Source organism: Gobio gobio (genome assembly GCF_949357685.1).
Source record: "Gobio gobio genome assembly, chromosome: 1".
Lineage (NCBI taxonomy): Eukaryota > Metazoa > Chordata > Actinopteri > Cypriniformes > Gobionidae > Gobio > Gobio gobio.
In genome coordinates this window covers 24,568,993-24,591,911 of record NC_137097.1, presented here as the reverse complement: position 1 = coordinate 24,591,911, position 22,919 = coordinate 24,568,993, and the positions used below count along the sequence as shown (strand labels likewise).

Below are 22,919 nucleotides of genomic sequence, written 5' to 3'. Positions count from 1 at the left end.
GTATTACTATTTTTGATTAATTTACTTCACACTTAAAAACAATTAAGCTGATTCATAAACATTGTGTTATAACAGACAGTAGTATTTCACCACTACAAAAAAAACTCCCTTTTTGATCATTTCATAGCTGAGCCATTTCTTTTAGTTTCATGTACAGTTCTGATGCAGACTCCCAGTTCTCTGGCTTCTGTAACTGATTGTGTTCCATGGCAAAGTCCAAGTACTCCTGCATGTTTGGAGGAGTCCCACAAGGAGTCATTGACAGGCAGGGCCGTGCAGAGAGTTCTTCAGGGGCAGGGGCTCAAATGTAAAAAAGGGGCAATATATATATATATATATATATATATATATATATATATATATATATATATATATATATATATATATATATATATATATATATATATATATATATATATATATATATATATATCCTTATGTTCATCAAGCCTGCATTTATTTAATCAAAAATACAGAAAAAACAGTAGCCTAATATTGTGTAATATTATTACATTTTGTTCTTTTTAACTTTTTATTAATCCAACAATCTTGAAAAGAGTATCACAGTTTCCATCATTGACATTAAATCCTTATATTAGAATGATTTCTGAATGATCATGTGACACTGAAGAGTGGAGCAATGATGCTGAAAATCCAGCTGTGATCACATAAATTATATTAAAATAGAAAACCATTATTTTAATAAAAATTTCACAATATTGCTGTTTTTTATCAAATAAATGCAGGCTTGATGAACATAAGAGACTTCTTTCATAATGCTGCATAATATTCAAAAATGGTAACGTTAATATAATAAAGTCCTTTAATGTATAACCATTTCGCCAGCCTACACTTCACATATAGGCCTGTAGGTGCCGGTGGCACTTGGGTTTTGTTAACTTTGATAGTTTCATGAAATAGTAACGGTGTATCAATATACATAAATACAAGTGAATTTAACACTACTTACCATTAATGCGACTTTTGCTGCTGCATGGTTTTGTACAGTGATTTGTTTGTTGTCAGTTAAAATCCATTTTGTCAGTGATGCAATTTATAAAATGAGACAAACCGCAGGAAATCGTTCCACAAACGTTAGTTCGTCTGTCCATGTAATTTTCAACCGATTTATGAATAAGAACAGAAAATTACCTCCACTTCACATCGCCCAATGGAATTTAAACTTGTTTTGCCAGATCACGATTGGTTGGTGTATTTACATGACAAACGGGCATTGGTGAACTGTGTAATACTTTAAAATATATAATATATAGATTTGTAATTAAATCAACAGCTCTGATTATGGATGAAAAAAAAATATCGGTTTACTTTTTTCCCGTAAGGCCACACACTCTCTGAAAGGACCATATTTGGCTCGAGACTGTTTCCGAACAGTGGAAAATCAGCAGTCAATCAAAACGCACGTGACCCATAGCAACGCGTTATGGCAACGCCTCAACAGAAATTGTCCGACTTTTGAGCCGTCCGTTACTATTGTATACATTGTCATGTTATAATAATCACATTTATTTATTTTTATTGACCACGATATTATCATTGATATTTGTCTAAGAGGGGCACTTTTGATTCATTTTGAAAAAGGGCAGGGGCTCGAGCACCCAAAGCCAATTTCATCACATCATCTCTCTTCACTCGAAAATGGTACTTTTGTTTAAGTACCTGCCACATCGTGCGGTAGCCAAATAGTTGTCCAGGTCCACGAAGTTCCAATCTGATGCCGTTATTCACAGAGTTTGGAGAGGAATATCCTTTCTGCGGTACAACCCGGCTTAGTTCAGTTTACTTTTAAGAGTCCTCAAGCTGATGTTTACACCATGTAGACTTGACATCATGTCCAAGATTACAGCGTAGGAGTGGCCCTCGTTAAAATATTGCACACATTGATGCAGTATGTCTGGTGTTTCCGTCTGGTCCGTGTCCTTTAGAAACTCCAAACACCGACCACACGTAACGCAAAACCGCGTTAAGCTGTTCATGTGTTTGCCACAAAATGGGCAAAACATCCCTCGGCCGCAGTCCATGTTCGATCACCATAGACTTTATTTACGCCATTTACTCCACAACTACAACATATATTGACCGTGCTCACCAACAACAACGCCTTTCACCGCGTCACTTCCGGTGTGTGGTACATTCCCTTTCCATCAAAAATCTGTCGTAAATTTTTTTGGGACTGGTAAAAGTGTTTTGCATCTTGTTGATTTGTTTTCTAAAATGTAAATTTGTTTTGTCCTTGGTAAAAGTGTTTTGCCGATGTAATTGTGTTTTATGATAGGTAAAAATGTTTTCCAAAATGTAAATTTGTCTCGAGCTTCGTAAAAGTGTTGCACACTTTGTAATGTTGTTTTGCACTTCCCGGCCACCGTAGATATTTGCTCATATCAGCGCGTAGACTCACAGCACACTCAAACAGAGCCAAAATAAATGGAGAGAAATAAAAAATAATTAATTAAATGCAAAACCGAATCGTGGCATCCCTAGTAAAGTTAAAGTATAATCCCTATCTTTCATGTCTGTCAACTCTTCTACTTCAAACCAATCAGCGCCAAGCACCGCCCACTGCCTGTTGATTGGCATTTGTGAAATGTCCTCTATTATTATGAAAATAATCTTTGGGAAAATCATGCTTTGGAAATGCATGATTCGTCAAATAGGCGTCATTCATAAATGCAGCATATTATTGTGAAAAACAGCTTTTTTAAAAAGCACATTTAATAATTAAAAAAATATTATTTTTAAACATAACAATAGGCTTGTGTGTGGTAGAGGTAATTGTGAAATATATTAAACACTAAATGGTGTTTTCATGTAATTTTACAAAGTAAATAGATACATTTATTTATTTAATTATTAATAATTAATTAAAATAATTAGTTAATTGAGAAATTAATTATTTATTTCATTATTTAAGAATAAACTGGTACATTTAATAGTTGTTTTATTGAATTAATTATTTATTGAATTGTTTAATTTTGAGTAATTTGGTCCTCCATAGTCTTGAATGGGTGTCCCTTATTTTGCCACACTAAAGGTGGCAACCCCCTAATCTCTACCTTTTCCACAACACAGCAATGAAACACAACTCTCCCTAAAACCCGGAGATTATACTGCAACTTCCATACATGAATAACAAACCAGTTCTGAGTGATTGCGTGTTTTGACATGTCTGACTGTCATTTATCCAATTCTCATGTCTACCTAAAAGCAGTGAAAGAAATTTTAGAGCTGCACGGCAGTTTGGAGAAGGAAATAGAAATATCTAGAAATATTATTTGAGGTGAGTGTTTCATTTTTTATAATTGTTTTCATGTATATGCGTTGTTTTATGATGTGTCGTTGGTAACATTTTGAAACTTTTTTGCTGTTTTTTATTTTATTTTATTGAAACCTCTGTATGTCGTGATGAAAGAGATGATCAGGTGTGTCTTTGTAAGTCAATCACAGAAGGCTGCGCATTCTGATATTTTTGTCACATGCTGTGTAATTACTGCTTGTTTCATTACTGTGTTAATTAGTGAGTGCAATTTTATCATTATCATTAAAGGTAAGCTAAAGGTAGTTTTATGTATACTAAGGATTTACATTTACATGACACATAATGAGTCAGATCATTATTATAGTTGTAACAACTCAGCTACATATATGTTAATAAATTAAATTAGCTCAATAGGGAATTATGGGTATTTAGATTTAATTATTTATAAATAACCGTAACGTGTTATGATGAAATTATAAATCTCTAAATCACCCGAAAAGGGAAATACTTAGCCTAAGTATTTGTACAATATATATATTAGTATATATATATATATAATTAGTTAATAACAATGGATTGCAATTAACAATAGAATATCAGATTGTCCTCCAAAAAAAACCTGACTCTATAGGTCGTTTTTCAAGCACCTTATTACGACCTTTATTTACGTTTTAAAGTCATGCGCCTTCTAGCTGGTGTAAAAATAAGGACAGTGTCGTGTTACATCTGTCGTCACCAAATGTGACAAAATGCCACAATCAAAATGTGTGTTCATTTAAATGTAATGTGTGGACTTTTTTACCACCATTTGTCATATTTCCATTTAGCAAAAATATATATTTTTTATTAACTACTCCCACCCCACCCTGAACCTAATAAACCTAATAAACCTACCCAGTGATTTATAGTGCATATACACTTTATGTTCATGCGTTCCCTGGGATCGAACCCACGATTACATGATCACATGATTACATTACATTTTATTTTGCAATGCTCTATCAATTGAGCAACGCAAAACCCAAAATATGACGCAAATAAAAGGAAACAAAGCATTAAAATGAAAGTGTCCTGTTGTCGATAGGGGCACAACTTTAGTAAACGCTCCTATGGGTCGTATTTCATGAATTAAAATGAACGTGTCCTGTAGTTGATAGGGGTGCAACTTTAGTAAACAGTGATAACTTTCATTTTGGAAACTATTTTTCAACCATGACAGGATGTGTCGGAGGGATGCCTTTTCAACGGTCATTAAACGTCCAAATGTTTGCTGGGATATATAACTATTATGCATACAATAAGGTGAGCCACATAACTTCTGTCACGGAACACAAGGGAAATCAAACACGGCAGGCAGATATGAGGATATCCAAAAGCAGGGGAATTTAATGTAGATGACAAAAATATAAACAATCAAAAACTTAAACAGAATAACACTGAGAAAAAACACGGGGAACAGAGAACAGCCAACGCCTGCATGACATGAAATAACGAACCAACAAAGAACAACTGAAGTACTGGGGATATATATACACAAGCGAAACAAGGTTAACAAGATAACAAGTGGAGTGGTAAATGGAAAACACCTGGGAAGACTAATCGACATGAAAAACTACAAAGAACTACAAAACTCAACAGGAACAGGACACAGAAAAGAACACAGAACCTAGACACAAATAAACTTCAACATAAAAATTCCACACGTGCAAGACACAGAACAGATGTGACAACTTCTCCCCCGCTTTCCCTAATATAACGACATATGCATAACCCTACCTTTCAGAATCGCGTGTCGGGCTTTAAAATCATTAGCCATCACCAGCAGTAAAAGTAGTCATCTTTTGTATTCATGTACAGAATTTTTTTTTCATTATATTTTTGGATGTATATCAGGGAGTTTTTCATCTAGACCGATGGCGCTCTATGTAGGGCGGGATGGGGTGGGTGTGGTAGGCTACTAGAATGAAGGAAAGTAATTTAGATTTAGAATAACTAATGGAGTGATAACTTGATGATGGAAGTGGAAAAACGAATGATAAAATTTAAATGGGGAAAAAAAATCTCTTTCATTCTTACCGTTCTGACTGTGCTGCCACCCTAGGCGGGTCTGCCTAGTTCGCCTATAAGCACGCACAGACCCTGCAAGTGGTAGTGTTCATCTTTTTTTTCTCCCATATAATCGATTTTGTTCCAAACAGTCGGAAGGGGACTTCATCAGAGAAAATAAGTTTGCATCAGTTTTTTGCTGTCCAATCCTTGTACTTCCTGCAGAATTTTAGTCTGTCCTTGGTGTTTTTTGGGAGAGTCTTATTTGTTTATTTGCACTTTGATGCAAAGCAATTATGGCAGCACATCTTTCTTTGAGGGTAACCAACATAATGATTGGAAGCACTTCTTCCCTACCCTGGCTCCGCCATCCTACGTACTTCCGCTCAATTTTAATTTTCCTTCAGTACTCCGTCTGGGATTGGGGAATATTCTCTGGTTTTCTCCAGTCACAATTTTTTTTTTCTTTATTTGTTGTGCGCTAGTTTGAGATGACATACGTCACAACCAAACATTAGCGATTGGTTATGGGAGATCTAGAGTGGCTCTGGGCAGATCCAATAGTTTTAAACTTCAACAGAGTATCCGCCTTCAAGGAAGTAAACGCTTATCAATGGAAAGTGGCCAGACTCTCTGTACAAATGAAATGTTTAAGAGTCTGGTAGGACCAGGCTACTTCTTTCCTCCATTTATAGCAATTTGTCTGCTCTTATAATCCAATCGGAATTATAGAGTGATTTCACCTGACTAGTGCTCGTTTTAGGGTGACCAGATGTCCCATTTTCCCTGGGACAGTACTGTGTTTTAGCTCAATTTTTAGTGTCTTGACGTATTATGAAAAAAAAATCATGTTTTGTCCTGTATTTCTTCTTTCCTAAATTGTCTTTTTTAGGTGATAATAAAAGCAAGTAGTAGTCTTTGGTGACGCAAGAATACGGGGGTGCCCATCCCATCCCATATTTCACCATGAGAAATCTGGTCACCCTTACTTGTTTATAATTTCCCATTTGCTTATTATATGATTAGTGCAATGATATTTATCTGTTCATTTGTTTTTGGCCAATGAAGCTTTTTGCTATTTTTTGTATGTATCTGACCACCCACACAATAATCTAGAAACAATGTGAATTAACACCACAACAACCATTTACATTTCTCTTGAAATATGTGGGGAAAGAATATTTCTTCTGGAAAATAAAAAAGTAATTTGTTTAATTTACTCCCTACAAGTGACAGTCCTCAAAGAATTTCATATTTGACTGCATTATGAAAGAAAGCATGAAAAGAAGTACAGACAGTAAACCGGGCAAACACGAATTGTCAACATGATCTAACATGTTACAAAAGGCAGGACATACCGTTGAAGATATACTGTATGCATTCCATTAAACTCCATTCACTGAGAAAACAATCACCATGTTGTGGATAATGTCATGACATGCTAGAAGTTGTTTTCTGTTCTCCACCAAGTTATGCAAATCTCTTTATGGGTAAATTTTAATTAGATTTCATATATAATAATATTATTATTAATAATAATAATACTACTAATAATAATCCTTTTGGACAGTACATTAAAGCTACATTATGTAACTTTTCCATCCACTAGAGGTCGCCTGTTCAAAACAAAGGCGTAGTTTGATGATGTCGCGTTTGAGCGCAGAATCTTGGGACATGTGGTTTTCACCTCAGCCGGTGGAAAAGAGTCAGGATAGGACTCGGGCAGAAACCATGTTCATGGATGCGATTATTAACATTACTGTAGTATGAAGCAGAGCAGGATCGAGTGTTGTGGAGCTGAGCAAGGCTGCAGGAGCGATTGAAGAGCGGGACTGTTATTATGGCATAGTCGCCGGCGGTACTTTTATTATGACACGGTCGCCGGCGCCACTACCTCTTTTCCAGTCATGAGTATGGGTAACGCAACTCTGTTTATCGTATTAGATATATCTGAGTGTGTTGAAAAGGAAGTTATGACATTCGCTCGGCGGCTGCTATGACACTTGTTCACACTGCAGTGAGAGTACAGCGTTTCTGCTAAATAAAACCGGAAACCGAGGGTAAGGCAGATATGATGCAATCGACAGGCGACTCCCTCAAACGCATAGCTCACACGTCCCGGTTCCTTGGTTGAAATAGCAATTTCTCACGATTTACAAATAGTTGGAAACATATGGGATATTCTAAGTCCTCAATTGAACAAAATATATAACACTGGCCTAGTGGTTTTTGGATATTTTACTGCAAAAATCTTACATAGTTCACCTTTAAGTACTGATAAGTATTGATGGTTGTTTTCTAATTTGGAAAGGAAGTAGGGCTCCCTATATAGAACTACATGAATTGTACATATGCTGTTTTTGAACTCTAGACTGGACTAGTTAGGGACAGGTGTGGTGGTATGGGTGATTTTAAGGGTAAAGTTAGGAACAGGTGTGGTGGTGTGGGTTAGTTTAACAAACATGAGACATATGTCTAAAAAACATTGAAATGTCAGGTTTTAAATAATGTAAATTAAATCGAAAAACTATTCTTTGTTTATGTAATCTGTTTGAAAACAGTGAGATGTCAGTCGTTCACAAGTATCTCATTAGCCGCTAATGCGCCACGCCCACGGAGCGCGTTCTTTAGAGATTCAAATATTGAGGCGATTCAGAGTCGACACCCACATCAACTCAAATAAAAAACATCAAGTGTAGTGCTATACTTCAGCTACATCATTTTGAGATGCGTTGAGGAGTAATCCTGGAATAATTTACCTCATGAAAAGCTGTTAATTTCTTAGAGCAACGGATGCAGCCACTGATTGTAAGGTAGACAATTTATTCTGTTAGCATCTGTGAATATTAAATGCAAAAAGACAATTTAAATATGAATCCTGCTGCAACATAAAATGTCATAGACGCAAGACTGTTAGACAAGATTTATTTGGCCTGTTTTCTACAGATTATAACGTGTTTATTGTAAAATAGCCTAGTGTCACGTCAATAAAGCTTTTATTCACAAATGTCTGTTCAGATGCTATAAATACAGTAACAGTCAAACATATTTTGCTTCATATTGATGTTTAAATATTATAGCCGAATGTTATTTGTTATTATATGTTGATTGTGAAAAGTGAACAGCCAAAATAATAAAGGACGCATCATTTGATGCATAATATATCAGAAGACATGGAGTTTGTCAGAAAAATGACCAGTTCATCAATGAGTTTCATTAAGTTTTGTTTTGTAGAAAGCCTTTCTTTAAAGTGAATTTCGTTTTGTATAAATGGTATCTTAATTTGAATCAACGTTTTTAATATATTTGTTATAATATAATAATAACTAGGGTTGGGAACCGAGAACCGGTTCTTATTCAGAACCGAAACTGATTTTTGAAAAATACCAGAACCGCGCGAAATTCCTAAGTTTCGGTTCCGAAAACGGTTCTGGTGCAATGTGTGTGCGAAGCGCTGGAAGCGTATCCTTTCATAGCGAGTGACAGCCAGTGTTGCCAAGTCCGTGGTTTTCCCGCTTTCCCGTTTTCCACTGTTGCCGCGGGCTGTGTTTCATGTCCGCGGGTTGAAGCGATTGTGCAATTGTGCGGGTTTTGTTGTGAAAACCTGGCAACCCTGGCTCACCTCCTCATGAATATTAATTACGTTGCCTGCCGCTTCCAGGAGTGCAGCAGTTCAGCCTGAAAGCCCTCGCGCTACACATTTACGGTTTTGCGTCAGATATTTTCTCGTTGACCACCAGCATGGCGAAGAGAAAGTCACAAGTATGGATTCATTTCCAAAGAATGAATGATAATGAAGCAAAATGTGAAAAGTTAATAACATGCAAAGGAGGCTGCACTAGCAATTTGACAAAACATTTGCTACAACACAGAGTGCCTCAGGGCTTATACCAGATTTATAGTGTAAGGCCTATATATATATATATATATATATATATATATATATATATATATATATATATATATATATATATATATATATATATATATATGTATATATGTATGTCAACCGTTGAGTCACCATGGTTTAGGTAAGCGTTTAGGCACAATTACCTTTGTAATGCTGAATTGCAATTTATTATTTACAAGTTCACTGAATAACTGAATTACTATTAAATTAATATACAACTAATTAATAAATATAACTAATAAATATAATTTATAACTTGGTTTTATTCAGAGACAGAGAGATAAAATGTAATAAGACAATTTCAGAGGTGTTCATTTGAAAAACAATGTGTTGCAAGAATGGCTTAATTAATACTGTAATATATGTACAGTTCAGGACTTTTTTGACATTGCCAACCTGTAAATTAATTTTAGAGCAAGTAATACACACAAAATGGATTGTTTGAGTTGCGTATTGTGCCTTTTTTCCTTTACCACCATTTGTGTAATAATTTTAATGGAACCGGAACCGGAATCGTTAGGCGGAACCGAAACCGGAACCGGAACCGGAAAATTTCTCACGATTCCCAACCCTAATAATAACAATTTTATTTAAATGTATTTGTTATAATAATATTATACTTCATTATAAGATACTTCTACAGCTGGACTCCCCATATTTGAAGGGGAAATTAAACACAAAGTAAAACACAAACACAGACTTTACGTAATATTCATACATATACCTGTAAAAGACATTAATCAGCGTGACATGCAACAACAACAACCAACCCAGTTCTATACAGTCAGTGGGGGCGCAACAAATTTTACACATACTGAATAAACCACAAACCATTTCAAAATAACTAACAAAAATAATTAGTAAAAACAAACACATTCAATCACAATACAGATAGAACAAGCAAAGACAAACCATTCCATGAAAAAAAGAAACATCCAAACAACAAACTAACTTGTGATGGCTAGGTGGATAACTGCAGTATTATTACTTTGTTACATTATAGCACTGCTACCAATTACTTTACACATTCTAAAACATCTGGATGGATTGTAGATGAATGGAACAAAACGGTCTGCTTTTGAGACGCGTTTATAAAAGTTTACATTTTATATCTCCAAATGCACAGACTCTGAAATGAATCTCTATGGGGAGGGAGAGGAAAAGGATGTTGTTTACAACCAGAACCAGAGAGCAGCATCTCCAGAGCCCAGCTGTGTGTCTATGAAGAGTGATAAATCCATACATCGGCCTCCTAATCTATGTGATGGAACAGTGACCTCTAGCCCCAGGTGAGACAATAACCAGAACTGAAGGCAAGACTTAAAGACAAGACTTTAACATCAGTGATAAAGAGAGGTAATCTGAATTTTTGGTGTTTTCTCAGTATCAGACGAAAGGAAAGTCAGTCTGCATCATGTCCAGCTGGATCCAGCTGTGTGTCTATGAGGAGTGATGGACCAAAACATCTCCCTAAAATCAGTGATGGAGCAGTGATCTTTGAATCTTTGTGAGTACAAGCATGTTGATGAATGATCTGCATCAGTAAAACAAGGGTTAGACATTAGACACGCGCCCTGTGCGGCCCAGAGATGGAGGAAACTGCTCTTTTATTGAAAATGTGTTTACCATGGAACAGAAAGCAGAAAAAACAAGGATTCTCCACCTGGCCCTCCTCCTGAGTGACGGACTGCGTCGCCTTCCAGCGGGAGGCTCGATGGGGCAGCCGGGGTGTTGTTTCCAGTCGCGCTGGAACAGGTGTAGACGCTGCAGATGGATGTGCTCAGAGGGAGAGGTGTCACGCCGGGGAAGGCTGTGGTTGTTTCATGTAATCTGCTTCTGGACTGCTACAAACTATGTGGCGAAGTCGACAGTGTCGCAGAAGAGGCTACCTTGCGAATTGGGGCATTAAGAAAGCATAATTTGCTAGCAACCTACATCTCAGCAAGGTCTAGCCAGAGATTACATTCTTGGACCACCAGAGTGGATGTCATTTGGCTATGACATTCTGTCTGCTTTGGCCTGATGTACTTGCAGGATGGCCATCGCATGCAGGGCGGAGGCCGTCATCTCGCATCTCCCTTGGACGGGAGATGCGGCGCATGTCTTTCATTGCATGGTGACTGGAAGAGTGTAACCACTTGACTCAGACGCAAAAATCTGAATGAGTGGATATGAGCTGCCATCTTATATACCTGTATATTCGGTGGAGTGGCATGCAAATTCCACTCGCCAATTCCATTGGCCATTTTTCTAAAACTCCCGAAACTCCCAAGTGAGATCCCATTTGTCAGTCCCTACTGACAAATGGGGAATGTGTGTAATCCAACAATGTGCACTCTACTGTTTATTTACTGTAATGCTTCATGTTACAGTACTCCACTTGCATTTTACAGTTTACAATAAATATACTGAGACAAGTCTCCCGAGCTCTCGTCAGCGTCGCCCTGGAAACAAACACGGATCACCTGCAGCCACTCAGCACGGCCCGGATCTTCACAGCTGCAGGCGATCACCACACCACTTAAAACACAGCACCATGGGACTCCAGTTTGAGCACTAACTCCATGCAAAGACGCGCTAACACTTCTCTCTCTCTCTCAGACAGCAGCTTGTGACACTCCGGCCACACCATCTCACTGACGTCACCGCGAGCCACCCTGCACCAGAGGAGAAAGGAAGCACCGCGCACCAGCACTTCACCATCACCATGTTTGTTCACCTTTGTGCAATAAACCCACCCTCCGGGGGCTTTTCACTAATTCTGTGTTGTGTGATTCTTCACCCTGCCACAGTGGTGGAGAATGCGGGCAAGAGCGTGAAGAATCACCAACCATCCCCGATCTTTTACATAGTTTTTTTTCCCTTCCCCCACAGTCAACTCACGAGAACCCGGAAAAAGGGCGGCGCTCCTCCCCGTCATGGAAGACCTGCTCAAATGCCTGACTGAAGTGAGTGCGTGCCAACAACAGATCGCCGAACACCTAGCGGCTCGTCAGGCAAAGGTGGAAGAAGAATTCGCCACCCTCCGCCGTTCAGCACGTTCCGCTTCCTGACCCCCGCATCCGAGTAACCCTGCTACTGCCGAAGCTAACCTCTCAAGATGACGTTGGACTGTTTCTACGGATGTTCGAGAATAAGGCGGTACGGGAGAACTGGGATTGCGAAGAGTGGGCGCGGCTGCTGGGTCCCCTATTGACCGGTGAGGCTCAACGAGCATATTTTTCCCTTCCCGCTGAGAGCGCTGATAATTATGATGAGTTAAAGAAAGAAATCCTCGGACGCCTCAGGCTATCCGCCATCTCGGCCGCCCAGTTATTCCACGAGTGGGAGTTCAAGCCACGACGCCCAGCCCGCGCCCAAGCCGCCGAGCTCTCGCGGCTTGCTCGTCACTGGTTGCTCGAGGGAACCCCCACCGCGAGTCAGGTTGCGGAACGGGTGACGATCGACTGGATGCTCCGAGCTCTTCCACCGCACGCGCAACGAGCGGTGGGAATGACGAACCCAACCACCATCGCCGAGCTCGTCGAGGCCATCGAGCTGGCGGAGGCGGCGATGCACCGCGAGCCCGGGGAGCGAGCGCCGTCCTTCCCTCGGAGGGTGGTCCAGGAGCGACGCACGCCGGAAGGTACCCCGCGACCAGTACACAGGCCAGCGGCTCCCGGCCCCGTCGACGAACCGATGCCCACAGAGGAACCTGCCCCGCCAGTACGCACGTGGTTGGGTGGCTGCAGTCTACATCAAGACCCGCCCTGCGGAGCTCCGTGGGCGGAGGTTAAAGTCAATGGACGATCAGTACTGGCCCTCCTGGATTCCGGAAGCTCGGTCAGTCTCGTCCAGGCCACCATCCTACCGCCGCAGAAGACCTCCAAAGCCCAGCTGCCTATCACCTGCGTGCACGGCGACACTCGTCACGTCCCGGCACGCCGAGTGACGATTTCTGCTGGCCCCGGCGCCTGGCCGGTTGAAGTGGGCGTTGTGAAGGATCTGCCTCTTCCCGTGCTCCTTGGACGGGACTGGCCGGGGTTCGAAGAGCTTCTTCGGGCCACCACGCAGCCAGCCAGCCGGGCCGGGAGCCGCCATCAAAGTCCCCGCAGCCGACGGAGAACCGCCCTGCTGGCGTCGGACAGCGGGAGAGATGGTGAGTCCCCCTCCCAGGCTTCTAATGTGTTTCTTGATGTCTTTCAACAGGTCCAGGGACGGGGCTCCTTCGCGAAGGCCCAGCTCGAGGACGACCGACTTAAGAATTGTTAGTCGCAGGTCCGTACGGTAGATGGCCAAGACCACCAGCCAGCACCCCATCCTCTCCCGCACTTCATTGTGAAGAGTGGCCTGTTGTACTGTGTCGCCCAGCGGAGGGGGGAGGTAAAAGAGCTGCTTGTGGTTCCCAAGCCAAAAGTGGAGATGGTCATGGAGCTGGCCCACAGCCATCCGATGGGCGGCCATCTGGGGACCGGCAACACCATCCAGCGCATCCAGGGACCGTTTCCACTGGCCAGGCTTGGATGGAGACGTGAAGCGGTTCTGCCAAGCCTGTCCCACCTGCCAACGAACCGCGCCACGAGCCCCTCCCCCCAGTCCACTCATTCCGCTTCCCATCATCGGGGTACCTTTCGAGCGGATTGGAATGGACCTGGTGGGGCCGTTGCCTAAGTCTGCCCGAGGACATGAACACATCCTGGTGATTGTCGACTACGCCACCCGGTATCCAGAGGCAATACCCCTAAGAAAGGTAACGGCAAAGAACATCGCCAAGGAACTTTTCCTCCTCTGCACCCGAGTCGGCATCCCAGCGGAGATACTGACGGACCAAGGGACCCCCTTCATGTCACGGCTAATGGCTGACCTCTGTCGGCTGCTGCAGGTAAAACAGCTCCGGACCACCGTCTACCATCCCCAGACGGACGGCCTTGTGGAGCGGTTTAACCAAACCCTGAAGCAGATGCTCCGGCGGGTGGCAGCCGAAGACAGAAAGGACTGGGACCTGATGCTCCCCTACGTCCTGTTCCGAGTCCGAGAGGTGCCCCAAGCCTCTACCGGTTTCACCCCATTCGAGCTGCTCTTCGGTCGTCAGCCAAGGGGCCTCCTGGACATGGCCCGGGAAGCCTGGGAGCAGCAGCAGCCGACCCCTCTCCGCTCTGCCATCGAGCATGTGAGGGAAATGCATGAGCGGATTGAGAGGGTCATGCCATTAGTCCGGGAACACCTCACGAAGGCGCAGCGGTTCAACAGCAACACTACAACCGGGCGGCCCAGCCACGTGAGTTCCAACCGGGCGACAGAGTCATGGTGCTGGTCCCCACCTCAGCGTGCAAGTTCCTCGCGACCTGGCAAGGTCCATTCACTGTCATTGAGCGAGTTGGTCCTGTCAACTACCGGTTGCGCCAGCCGGGTAGGCGGCGTGAAAGACAGTTGTACCATATCAACCTGCTGAAGAGGTGGGTGGGGACCCAGGACCAGCTCACGGCTCTGGCCTCGGTCGAACCCCTGGTGGTGGACGTGGGAGAACAGCTGTCCGCCACCCAGAAGACCAAGCTGAACCATCTGGTCCGTCAGTTCTCTGATGTGTTCTCCACATGTCCCGGACAGACCAACGTTATCCAGCACGACATTCGCACACCACCCGGACTCGTCGTAAGGCAGCGACCCTATCGGGTCCCCGAGGCTCGGAGACATGCCATTGAGGATGAGATTTGTGAGATGCTCAAGTTAGGGGTAATCGAACCATCTCGCAGCGCCTGGTCCAGCCCCATCGTCATGGTACCGAAGCCGGACGGCACCCTCCGCTTCTGCAATGACTTCCGCCGACTCAACGAGGTCTCGGAGTTCGATGGCTACCCGATGCCCCGTGTAGACGAGCTGTTGTAACGCTTGGGGAGGGCCCGGTACATCTCGACGCTTGACCTCACCAAGGGGTACTGGCAAGTCGACGCCATCCTGTCAACACCTCGCCCGGAAACCAAGACCCAGGTACGAGCCTTTTTGGGGTTGGCGGGTTATTATCGCTGCTTTATACCTAACTTCTCCACCCTAGCATCTCCCCTGACAGACCTGACCAGGAAGGGGCAGCCGGAGAAGGTAAAATGGGACAGCGACTTGGACAGGACCTACCGGGATATCAAGACCGCCCTGACCACGGAACCGGTCTTGAGGGCACCCGACTTCAACTGCCCCTTCCTGCTGCAGACGGACACCTCCGACACGGGCCTGGGGGCGGTCCTTTCCCAGGTCCAGGAGGGAGAGGAGCATCCCGTCACATACATCAGCCGTAAGTTGACCCCAGCCGAAACCAGGTATGCAGCGGTGGAGAAGGAAGCCCTGGCCATCAAGTGGGCAGTCCTGGAGCTCCGCTACTACCTGCTGGGACGCCGCTTCACTCTGATGACGGATCACGCCCCGCTTCAGTGGATGGCCCGTCGGGCCGGGACGGCCAACTCCAACGCCGACGTACTCTCCAGGCTGTGGTCAGCTAACGCAGGTCTGTCAGGGCGCACTCCCCACCCACCCCTATGTTCCCCAGTGTATATGTGTAACTCTCGTTACAGGAGCAGTGCGACGCTTGGGGGGGGGGGGCAGCGTCAGCGTCGCCCTGGAAACAAACACGGATCACCTGCAGCCACTCAGCACGGCCCGGATCTTCACAGCTGCAGGCGATCACCACACCACTTAAAACACAGCACCATGGGACTCCAGTTTGAGCACTAACTCCATGCAAAGACACGCTAACACTTCTCTCTCAGACAGCAGCTTGTGACACTCCGGCCACACCGTCTCACTGAAGTCACCGCGAGCCCCCTGCACCAGAGGAGAAAGGAAGCACCGCGCACCAGCACTTCACCATCACCACGTTTGTTCACCTTTGTGCAATAAACCCACCCTCCGGGGGCTTTTCACTAATTCTGTGTTGTGTGATTCTTCACCCTGCCACAATACATTATACAGATACATACCGTAATTCCTCAAATAAAAACTGGGGCCTTTGTTTACCTGAACTGCAGAAGGTAACAGGCTTTTATTTGAAGCAGGCTTTTGTTAGGGGCAGGCCTGTATATCTAATTCCATCTGTTTTAAAAATAATTGTTTTAAATAAACCGTTTTAAATTAAACGCGGTTGCGTTCCAGTGGACAGATATCATTCATTTTTTAAGAAACATTTGCAAAAATATAACCATTTACAACAACAGACAGAAGGGCGACAAAGCAATTTGGGTCAGAATTACGGTAGCCTAATCGGTAACCACCATTGTGTCAATTTGAAAAATGTCAAACGTTTATTCCGCGCTTAGTTTCTATATTGTTTGCACACGAGGGGAAAAAAAGCTTTTTTCCACAAGAAGAGTTGTGCACTTTTAAGCATTTTTTTTTAAATATATTTCTTTACATAAATATTAATTTCTACAAAAAAAAAAAAAAACGATAATTTCGTTATTTTACTAACCCAACTAATGACGCATCCGCACTTTCTATATTCCACGTGAGGGGGGAAACGTAGCTTTCTTCCACTTAAGAATAGTTGTGCACTTTTAAGCACTTTTTATTTTAATACATCTCTTTACATAATTTTTTTTATACTTAAAAACTATAATTTTGTTATTTTTCTAACCAAACTAATGACTCATCCGCACTTTCCAAAAGGTTGCGCGCACTTTTCTCAATCCGTTACGGAGCTATTCAATTTAGATTTTGCATATTGTTTTTTAAACGATCGTTCGTGTAGTTCATATGACCACTTTACAATATTTCAATAACACAATTTATTTTGAAGCATGCTGTTTTCTTGTACAAAATAAAATATTTTAAGTTAAATGCAGAGTATAAGACGTAAAAAAGACAAGAGGCTAACATTGTCAAGATCATTTTAACCAGCAGCCATATCACCCTGTAGCCCAAGACTGGTTTCCCACTGAAGCTAAGCAGGGCTGAGCCTGGTTAGTACCTGAATGGGAGACCAACTGGGAAAACTAGGTAGCTGCTGGTAGAGGTGTTAGTGAGGCAAGCAGGGGGTGCTCACACTTTGGTCTGTGTGGGTCCTAACACCCCAGTATAGTAATGGGGACACTATACTGTAACAAGCACCGTCCTTCGGATGAGACGTTAAACCGAGGTCCTGACTCTCTGTGGTCATTAAAAATCCCAGGATGTCCTTCGATAAAGAGTAGGGGTGCAACCCCGGCATCCTGGCCAAAATTTGCCCATTGGCACCTGTCCATCATGGCCTCCTAATCATCCCCATATACGATTGGTATCATCCCTCAGTCTCCTCTCCACCAATCAGCGGGTGTGTGGTGGGCGTACTGGCGCAATATGGCTGCCGTCGCATCATCCAGGTGGTGCTGCACATTGGTGGTGGTTGAGGAGATTCCCCCCTTCTATGTAAAGCGCTTTGAGTGCCTAGAAAAGCGCTATATAAATGTAACAAATTATTAATAATTATTATTATTTGTGTAGCCTGCCTGACACTGTATTTTCACAGACTAACACACGTCACATTTCTACAGTCTTTAAAATAGCATACAGTATATGCATCAGTTATATTCTCAATTTAATTTACAGAGCAATCCCTGCTAAATTTTTAGGTTAACTATAGAAGAGACTAGGATTAGTGTGCGTCACACTCGCAAGACTCACAATGCCAAGGTTACGCTCCATCGTGATGTCGGTTCAGCCATCACGAATCGTCCATCGACACAACCCTACTGTACATTACGATGAACTTGAATGCACATTAAATGAAGGGCATTTAGGAGATTATCCACACTAATTTTTCCCCAGCTTTAATTTAAGACCGGCCTTTATTTGTTCGTGCTGACCACGCCCCCGGTGTTTAATTGATTACTGGCTTGTTTTTGAGGAATTACGGTAGGTGAATATGATTTCACCAAGTAAGGCATGTTCCTGGATCAACATCATTCCAGTCAACCACTCAGATTTGAGGGACAAGTTTATAGTTTATGGCAAGAAAATATAATACAGTTTCCTAACAGATTCTGGCCTCAACTCTTTTCTTTGTAACCTCTGTAACAGTTACATTCTATTTATTTAACAAGAGAGAGGACATTTTTAGAGAGGAATAGTATCCATTTTTATAGATAAACAATGTTTTACAGTTTTAACAAACATGGGGAAATTCACATCTGTAATGTTAATAATTCTTGCTATAAATACATAAATCTTGCTTTAGCTCAATATTGGATGTTTGGCATAAAATTGTCTGGGTCTGTTTTAAAGCTGTTTATTATGCCTCAACCTGTTTTGAGGCTAATACATGTGGATCGTTACATTAAAATATCTGGCAGCTCATGCTTTCATTAATTTGTTGTGTTGTTCTTGTTTCTGCTGTGTGGATAGACATGATCAACCTGGAGATCTGCAGCAGAATTCTCACCAACCAGTAGATGATAAACTACAGAGAGTCAAAGACCAACACAAAACCAGTATGAAGAACAGGTATGAGAGCTTATTTGAGGGAATCAAAGTGCAAGAGAATCAAACCCTCCTGAACAGGATCTACACAGAGCTGTACATCATAGAAGGAGAAAGTGAAGGGGTGAATGAAGAACATGAGATTTTACAGATAGAGAAAACACCAAGAACACAACGTTCACAAGACACTGCAATCAACTGCAATGACATATTTAAACCTCTATCTGAACCAGGATGTGAAGAGAAAGACAAAATAAAGGTTGTTCTTACTAAAGGCATTGCTGGAATTGGAAAAACCGTCTCTGTGCAGAAGTTTGTTCTGGACTGGGCAGAGGGAAATGCCAACCAGCATGTAGATTTCATGTTTGTGCTTCCATTTCGAGAGCTAAACTTGATTCAAGATCATCAGTACAGTCTTCACAGTCTTTTGCTGGACTTTCATCCTGAACTTCAAGATCTGGACTCAAAGATTTATGAGGACTGTAAAGTTGTGTTTATCTTTGATGGTCTGGATGAAAGCAGAATGAAACTGATGTTTTCAGACCGTGAGAAAGTTTCTGATTTGACTGAGACTTCATCAGTGGATGTGTTGATGTCAAAGCTCATGAGAGGAGAGCTGCTTCCCTCTGCTCTCATCTGGATCACCTCCAGACCAGCTGCAAGCAATCAGATCCACTCTAAATACATCAACCGTCTGACAGAGATTCAGGGATTTGATGAACCTCAGAAGGAGGAATATTTCAAAAAGAGGATTAGTGACAAGCATCAAGCCAGCAGAATCATCTCACACATCAGAAGAGCAAGAAGCCTCCACATGATGTGCCACATACCTGTCTTCTGCTGGATCTCATCCACTGTGCTTCAAAAGCTCCTAAAAGAAGATCTGAGTGCAGAAATCCCTCAAACTCTGACTGAAATGTACATTTACTTTCTGCTGACTCAGATCAACGTGAGGAATGAGAAGTATGAAGATAGAGATCCAGAGAAACTCCTGCAGTCCAACAGAGAAGTGATTGTTAGACTTGCTGAAGTGGCTTTCAAACAGCTGATGAAGGGCAATGTGATGTTCTATGAGGAGGACCTGATTGAGAGTGGCACAGATGTCACTGACGCCTCAGTGTATTGTGGGATTTGCACTGAGATTTTTAAAGAGGAATCTGTGATTCATCAGAGGAAAGTCTACAGCTTCATACATCTGAGCTTCCAGGAGTTTCTAGCTGCATTCTATGTATTTTACTCCCATGTAGTTAAGAATAAGGAGTTACTGCAGTTTCTGGGTGAAAAATATGATCATGGCTCTGAATATTACCCTGACTGTGGTTATAATAAGCACTCATCTTATGAAGTTTCTCTGTATGCGTTGCTAACATCCGCCGTTGATAAAACTCTTCAGAATGAAAATGGACACCTGGATCTTTTTCTACGGTTCTTGCTGGGCATTTCGCTTGAGTCAAATCAGAGACTCTTACTTGATCTTCTGGCACACACAGAGAACAGCTCAGAGACCATAAGAGAAACTACACAGTACATTAAAGATGAAATAAAGACAAATGAAAATCTTTCAGCAGACAGATCCATCAATCTGTTCCTCTGTCTGCTGGAAGTGAATGATCAGACTCTGTACAGGGAGATTCAGGAGTTTGTTAAATCAGACAAACACTCAGAGGAGAAACTCTCTCCTGCTCACTGCTCAACAATTGCCTACATGCTTCAGATGTCAGAGGAGGTGCTGGATGAGTTTGATCTCATGAGATACAACACATCAGATGAAGGAAGACAAAGACTGATACCAGCTGTGATGAACTGCAGAAAAGCTGTGTGAGTATTCATGCATCTCAGCTAAAAAATGTTGGTTACTAGAACAGACTAGTTGGTTAGCTATGAAAGTTTTCTTTACATAAATAGAATGCTCCCAGTACGTTCCAAGAACATTTCCCTAACCTCTTTAATCTTATATAATTCACCCTGCTGTATGTCTTTTGTTCTTTGATTAACCTTTAATGACACAGATGGCTGCAGGTTTATGAGAAAAACACCCCATTTTCTTCCAACTCTTTCCAGTCATTTAAGACTACTTAACTAATTTAAAACTGAGCTTTTCCATTTTGTTTCTTTATGTCTATTCAAGTGCACAAGGGAACTCAAATTGGTACTGGAAACTGTCCGTGAAGGTGCTCTCTGTGCGGGTGTGTCACAGATAGCCGCTTTACAGACAGCGCACCAGTGCTGAAAGATTCCAGGAAAAATACGGATACTTTGTTAATTACATTAAATATTTTTAGCGGATTAAACAAAATAATTGCAAAATGAAAATGTTAATTATGACAGCCTTAAAAGAAACCCATCTGATAACAGGAGTAGTGGCATGCAGTGTAAGGATAGTGGATAACATGGTATCCAATGTGATTGCCCAAAATATTCTCCTATCCAGGGGAATCCCCAAGGGAATAGCCATTATCCCATAATTCTTTTTACCAAGCTCATACCCTGACTAGAGTTAAGGGCACTCTCCAGTGACCCGTCATAGCTAATGATTTCTAGCACAATGCAAAGGACACAAACCCCAACAATAGTTGGGGAGGGAGGTAAATGGAATAGAGAGATGCTTTGCAGACCAATCCAAATAATTGGAGAGGGCAGTAAAGAAGAGCATGGAATGCATGCCGGTCTGCCCATCACAGCTCTTATGCTGCGTTCACACCAAACGTGAATAGATCGTCAAAATCAGGTCTACCGCTCCCTCCCCAACCTCTAGTTGGACGCTTAAACATTTTGAATCCATTCGCGTGTCCACAGTAAACCGGGCGTTTGAAGCGAAATAGACGCGCGTACAATGCGCTCCAGGAGAAATATGTCATAAAACACCACTCTGCCTCTTCATTTTCATAAAATAAATATATATTAAACATTAATAGCCACACAAATGTGGTTCAGGCAAGGCACAGCCTATATTATCTTCACTGCACGTAAATTTAAATATCCTAAAAAATAAAGTAATGAAACTTCTCTTTGCCCTCAGTCAAAACGATTTGGCAGACAACAAATTATAGATTAATGAGACCAAAGATCGCCTGTTAGAACTACACAAGAGCAATTATATCTCACGTTTAACCACTACAGAGACATTCGAGCCAGCGGCAAACGTCAGAAGGACTGGCCGAGGTAAGGCTGCTCTTGCAGGGGTTAATGAGCGCTGAGCGCCCGGTGATCGACTGGATCTCACAACTTCAAAAACGCAAGATAGATTTTTGAAGTAGGCGCTCTCTTTATAAATAAACCACAGATTTGAGCTTTAACCCTCTCAAGTCGGCCGTCGTGCCGGCGTGATTGGCTTGCTTTTTTTCTTATCAGTGCCAAAGAGATTCAAATAAGATCGTTTTTTATCATTTAGGCAAGTGTTATACATCATTATAATCTGTTAAGTTTCTTTTTTTTGTGTACAGTGACAATAAAAACAAATTGTTGTGCTTTTTGCAAAATAAAGAAATCAAACATGATGCGTGATCTGCAGCCTCTCTGTCAAAGACGTTCATTCAGATAGTCTTCAGAAAATGACCTCTAGATACTTGTATCACAAACATGAGACATATGTCTAAAGAAACGCTGAAATGTCAGGTTTTAAACACTGTAAACCAAATCAGAAACAAATATTCTGTGTTTATGTAATCTGGTTGAAAGCAGAAAGATGTTAGTCATTCCTGAGCGGCTCATTATACACTAATGCGACCACGCCCACGAAGCGCGCGCTCTATTGAGATTCAAATACTGAGGGTCCGGAGACGACACCCACACACATCATCTCAAGGTGGACGAGGACGCACTGAAGCTTTCTTTGTTTAAATCAGCTCAAAATTACTGTCAGATGTAAGTAATTACCTTGACAAACTATACATCATTTAAAAGATCTAAGACTCAAGCTTCCATTTTTGACCTCTGTTTTATTCTCAAAGTCATATAGTGACCGTAATTTGTTAATATGTGTCAGGAGTTATGAATATGAAAACCGCGTCGGTACCTTTGATTGTAATATGAGCGTCAGCTGATCTCATTCATAAAAAACTCCTCTATTTTCCTAAAAAGGGCTTTTTTAAAAGCCTCAGGGCTTTTAGTTCAAAAGTATGCAGATGAAGAGAAATATTAATAGATTCTCATATGTCTGTGTCAAATTTCTATACAGAGAAGTGTTATTTCAATCTTTGTGTTTTCAGTTCATACTGGCAGCCGGAGGGTGCTCCGTGCACATGTAGTCCATATATAGCATGCATG

The 22,919-nt window shown here is 42.0% G+C and overlaps 1 protein-coding gene across 1 annotated transcript in view; it reads left to right on the top strand.

The window, feature by feature from the left end:
- Positions 1-3,200: 3,200 nt before the first annotated feature.
- Positions 3,201-22,919, top strand: part of LOC307135652 (protein NLRC3-like) — a gene marked incomplete at its 3' end in the record, with an annotated part of 42,152 nt that continues 22,433 nt past the window's right edge. Inside the window, 4 exon segments of the mRNA XM_079832225.1 lie at positions 3,201-3,298; positions 10,360-10,522; positions 10,618-10,740; positions 18,579-20,471. Coding sequence (XP_079688351.1) covers positions 10,368-10,522; positions 10,618-10,740; positions 18,579-20,471 — 2,171 coding nt within the window. The 5' untranslated portion in view covers positions 3,201-3,298; positions 10,360-10,367.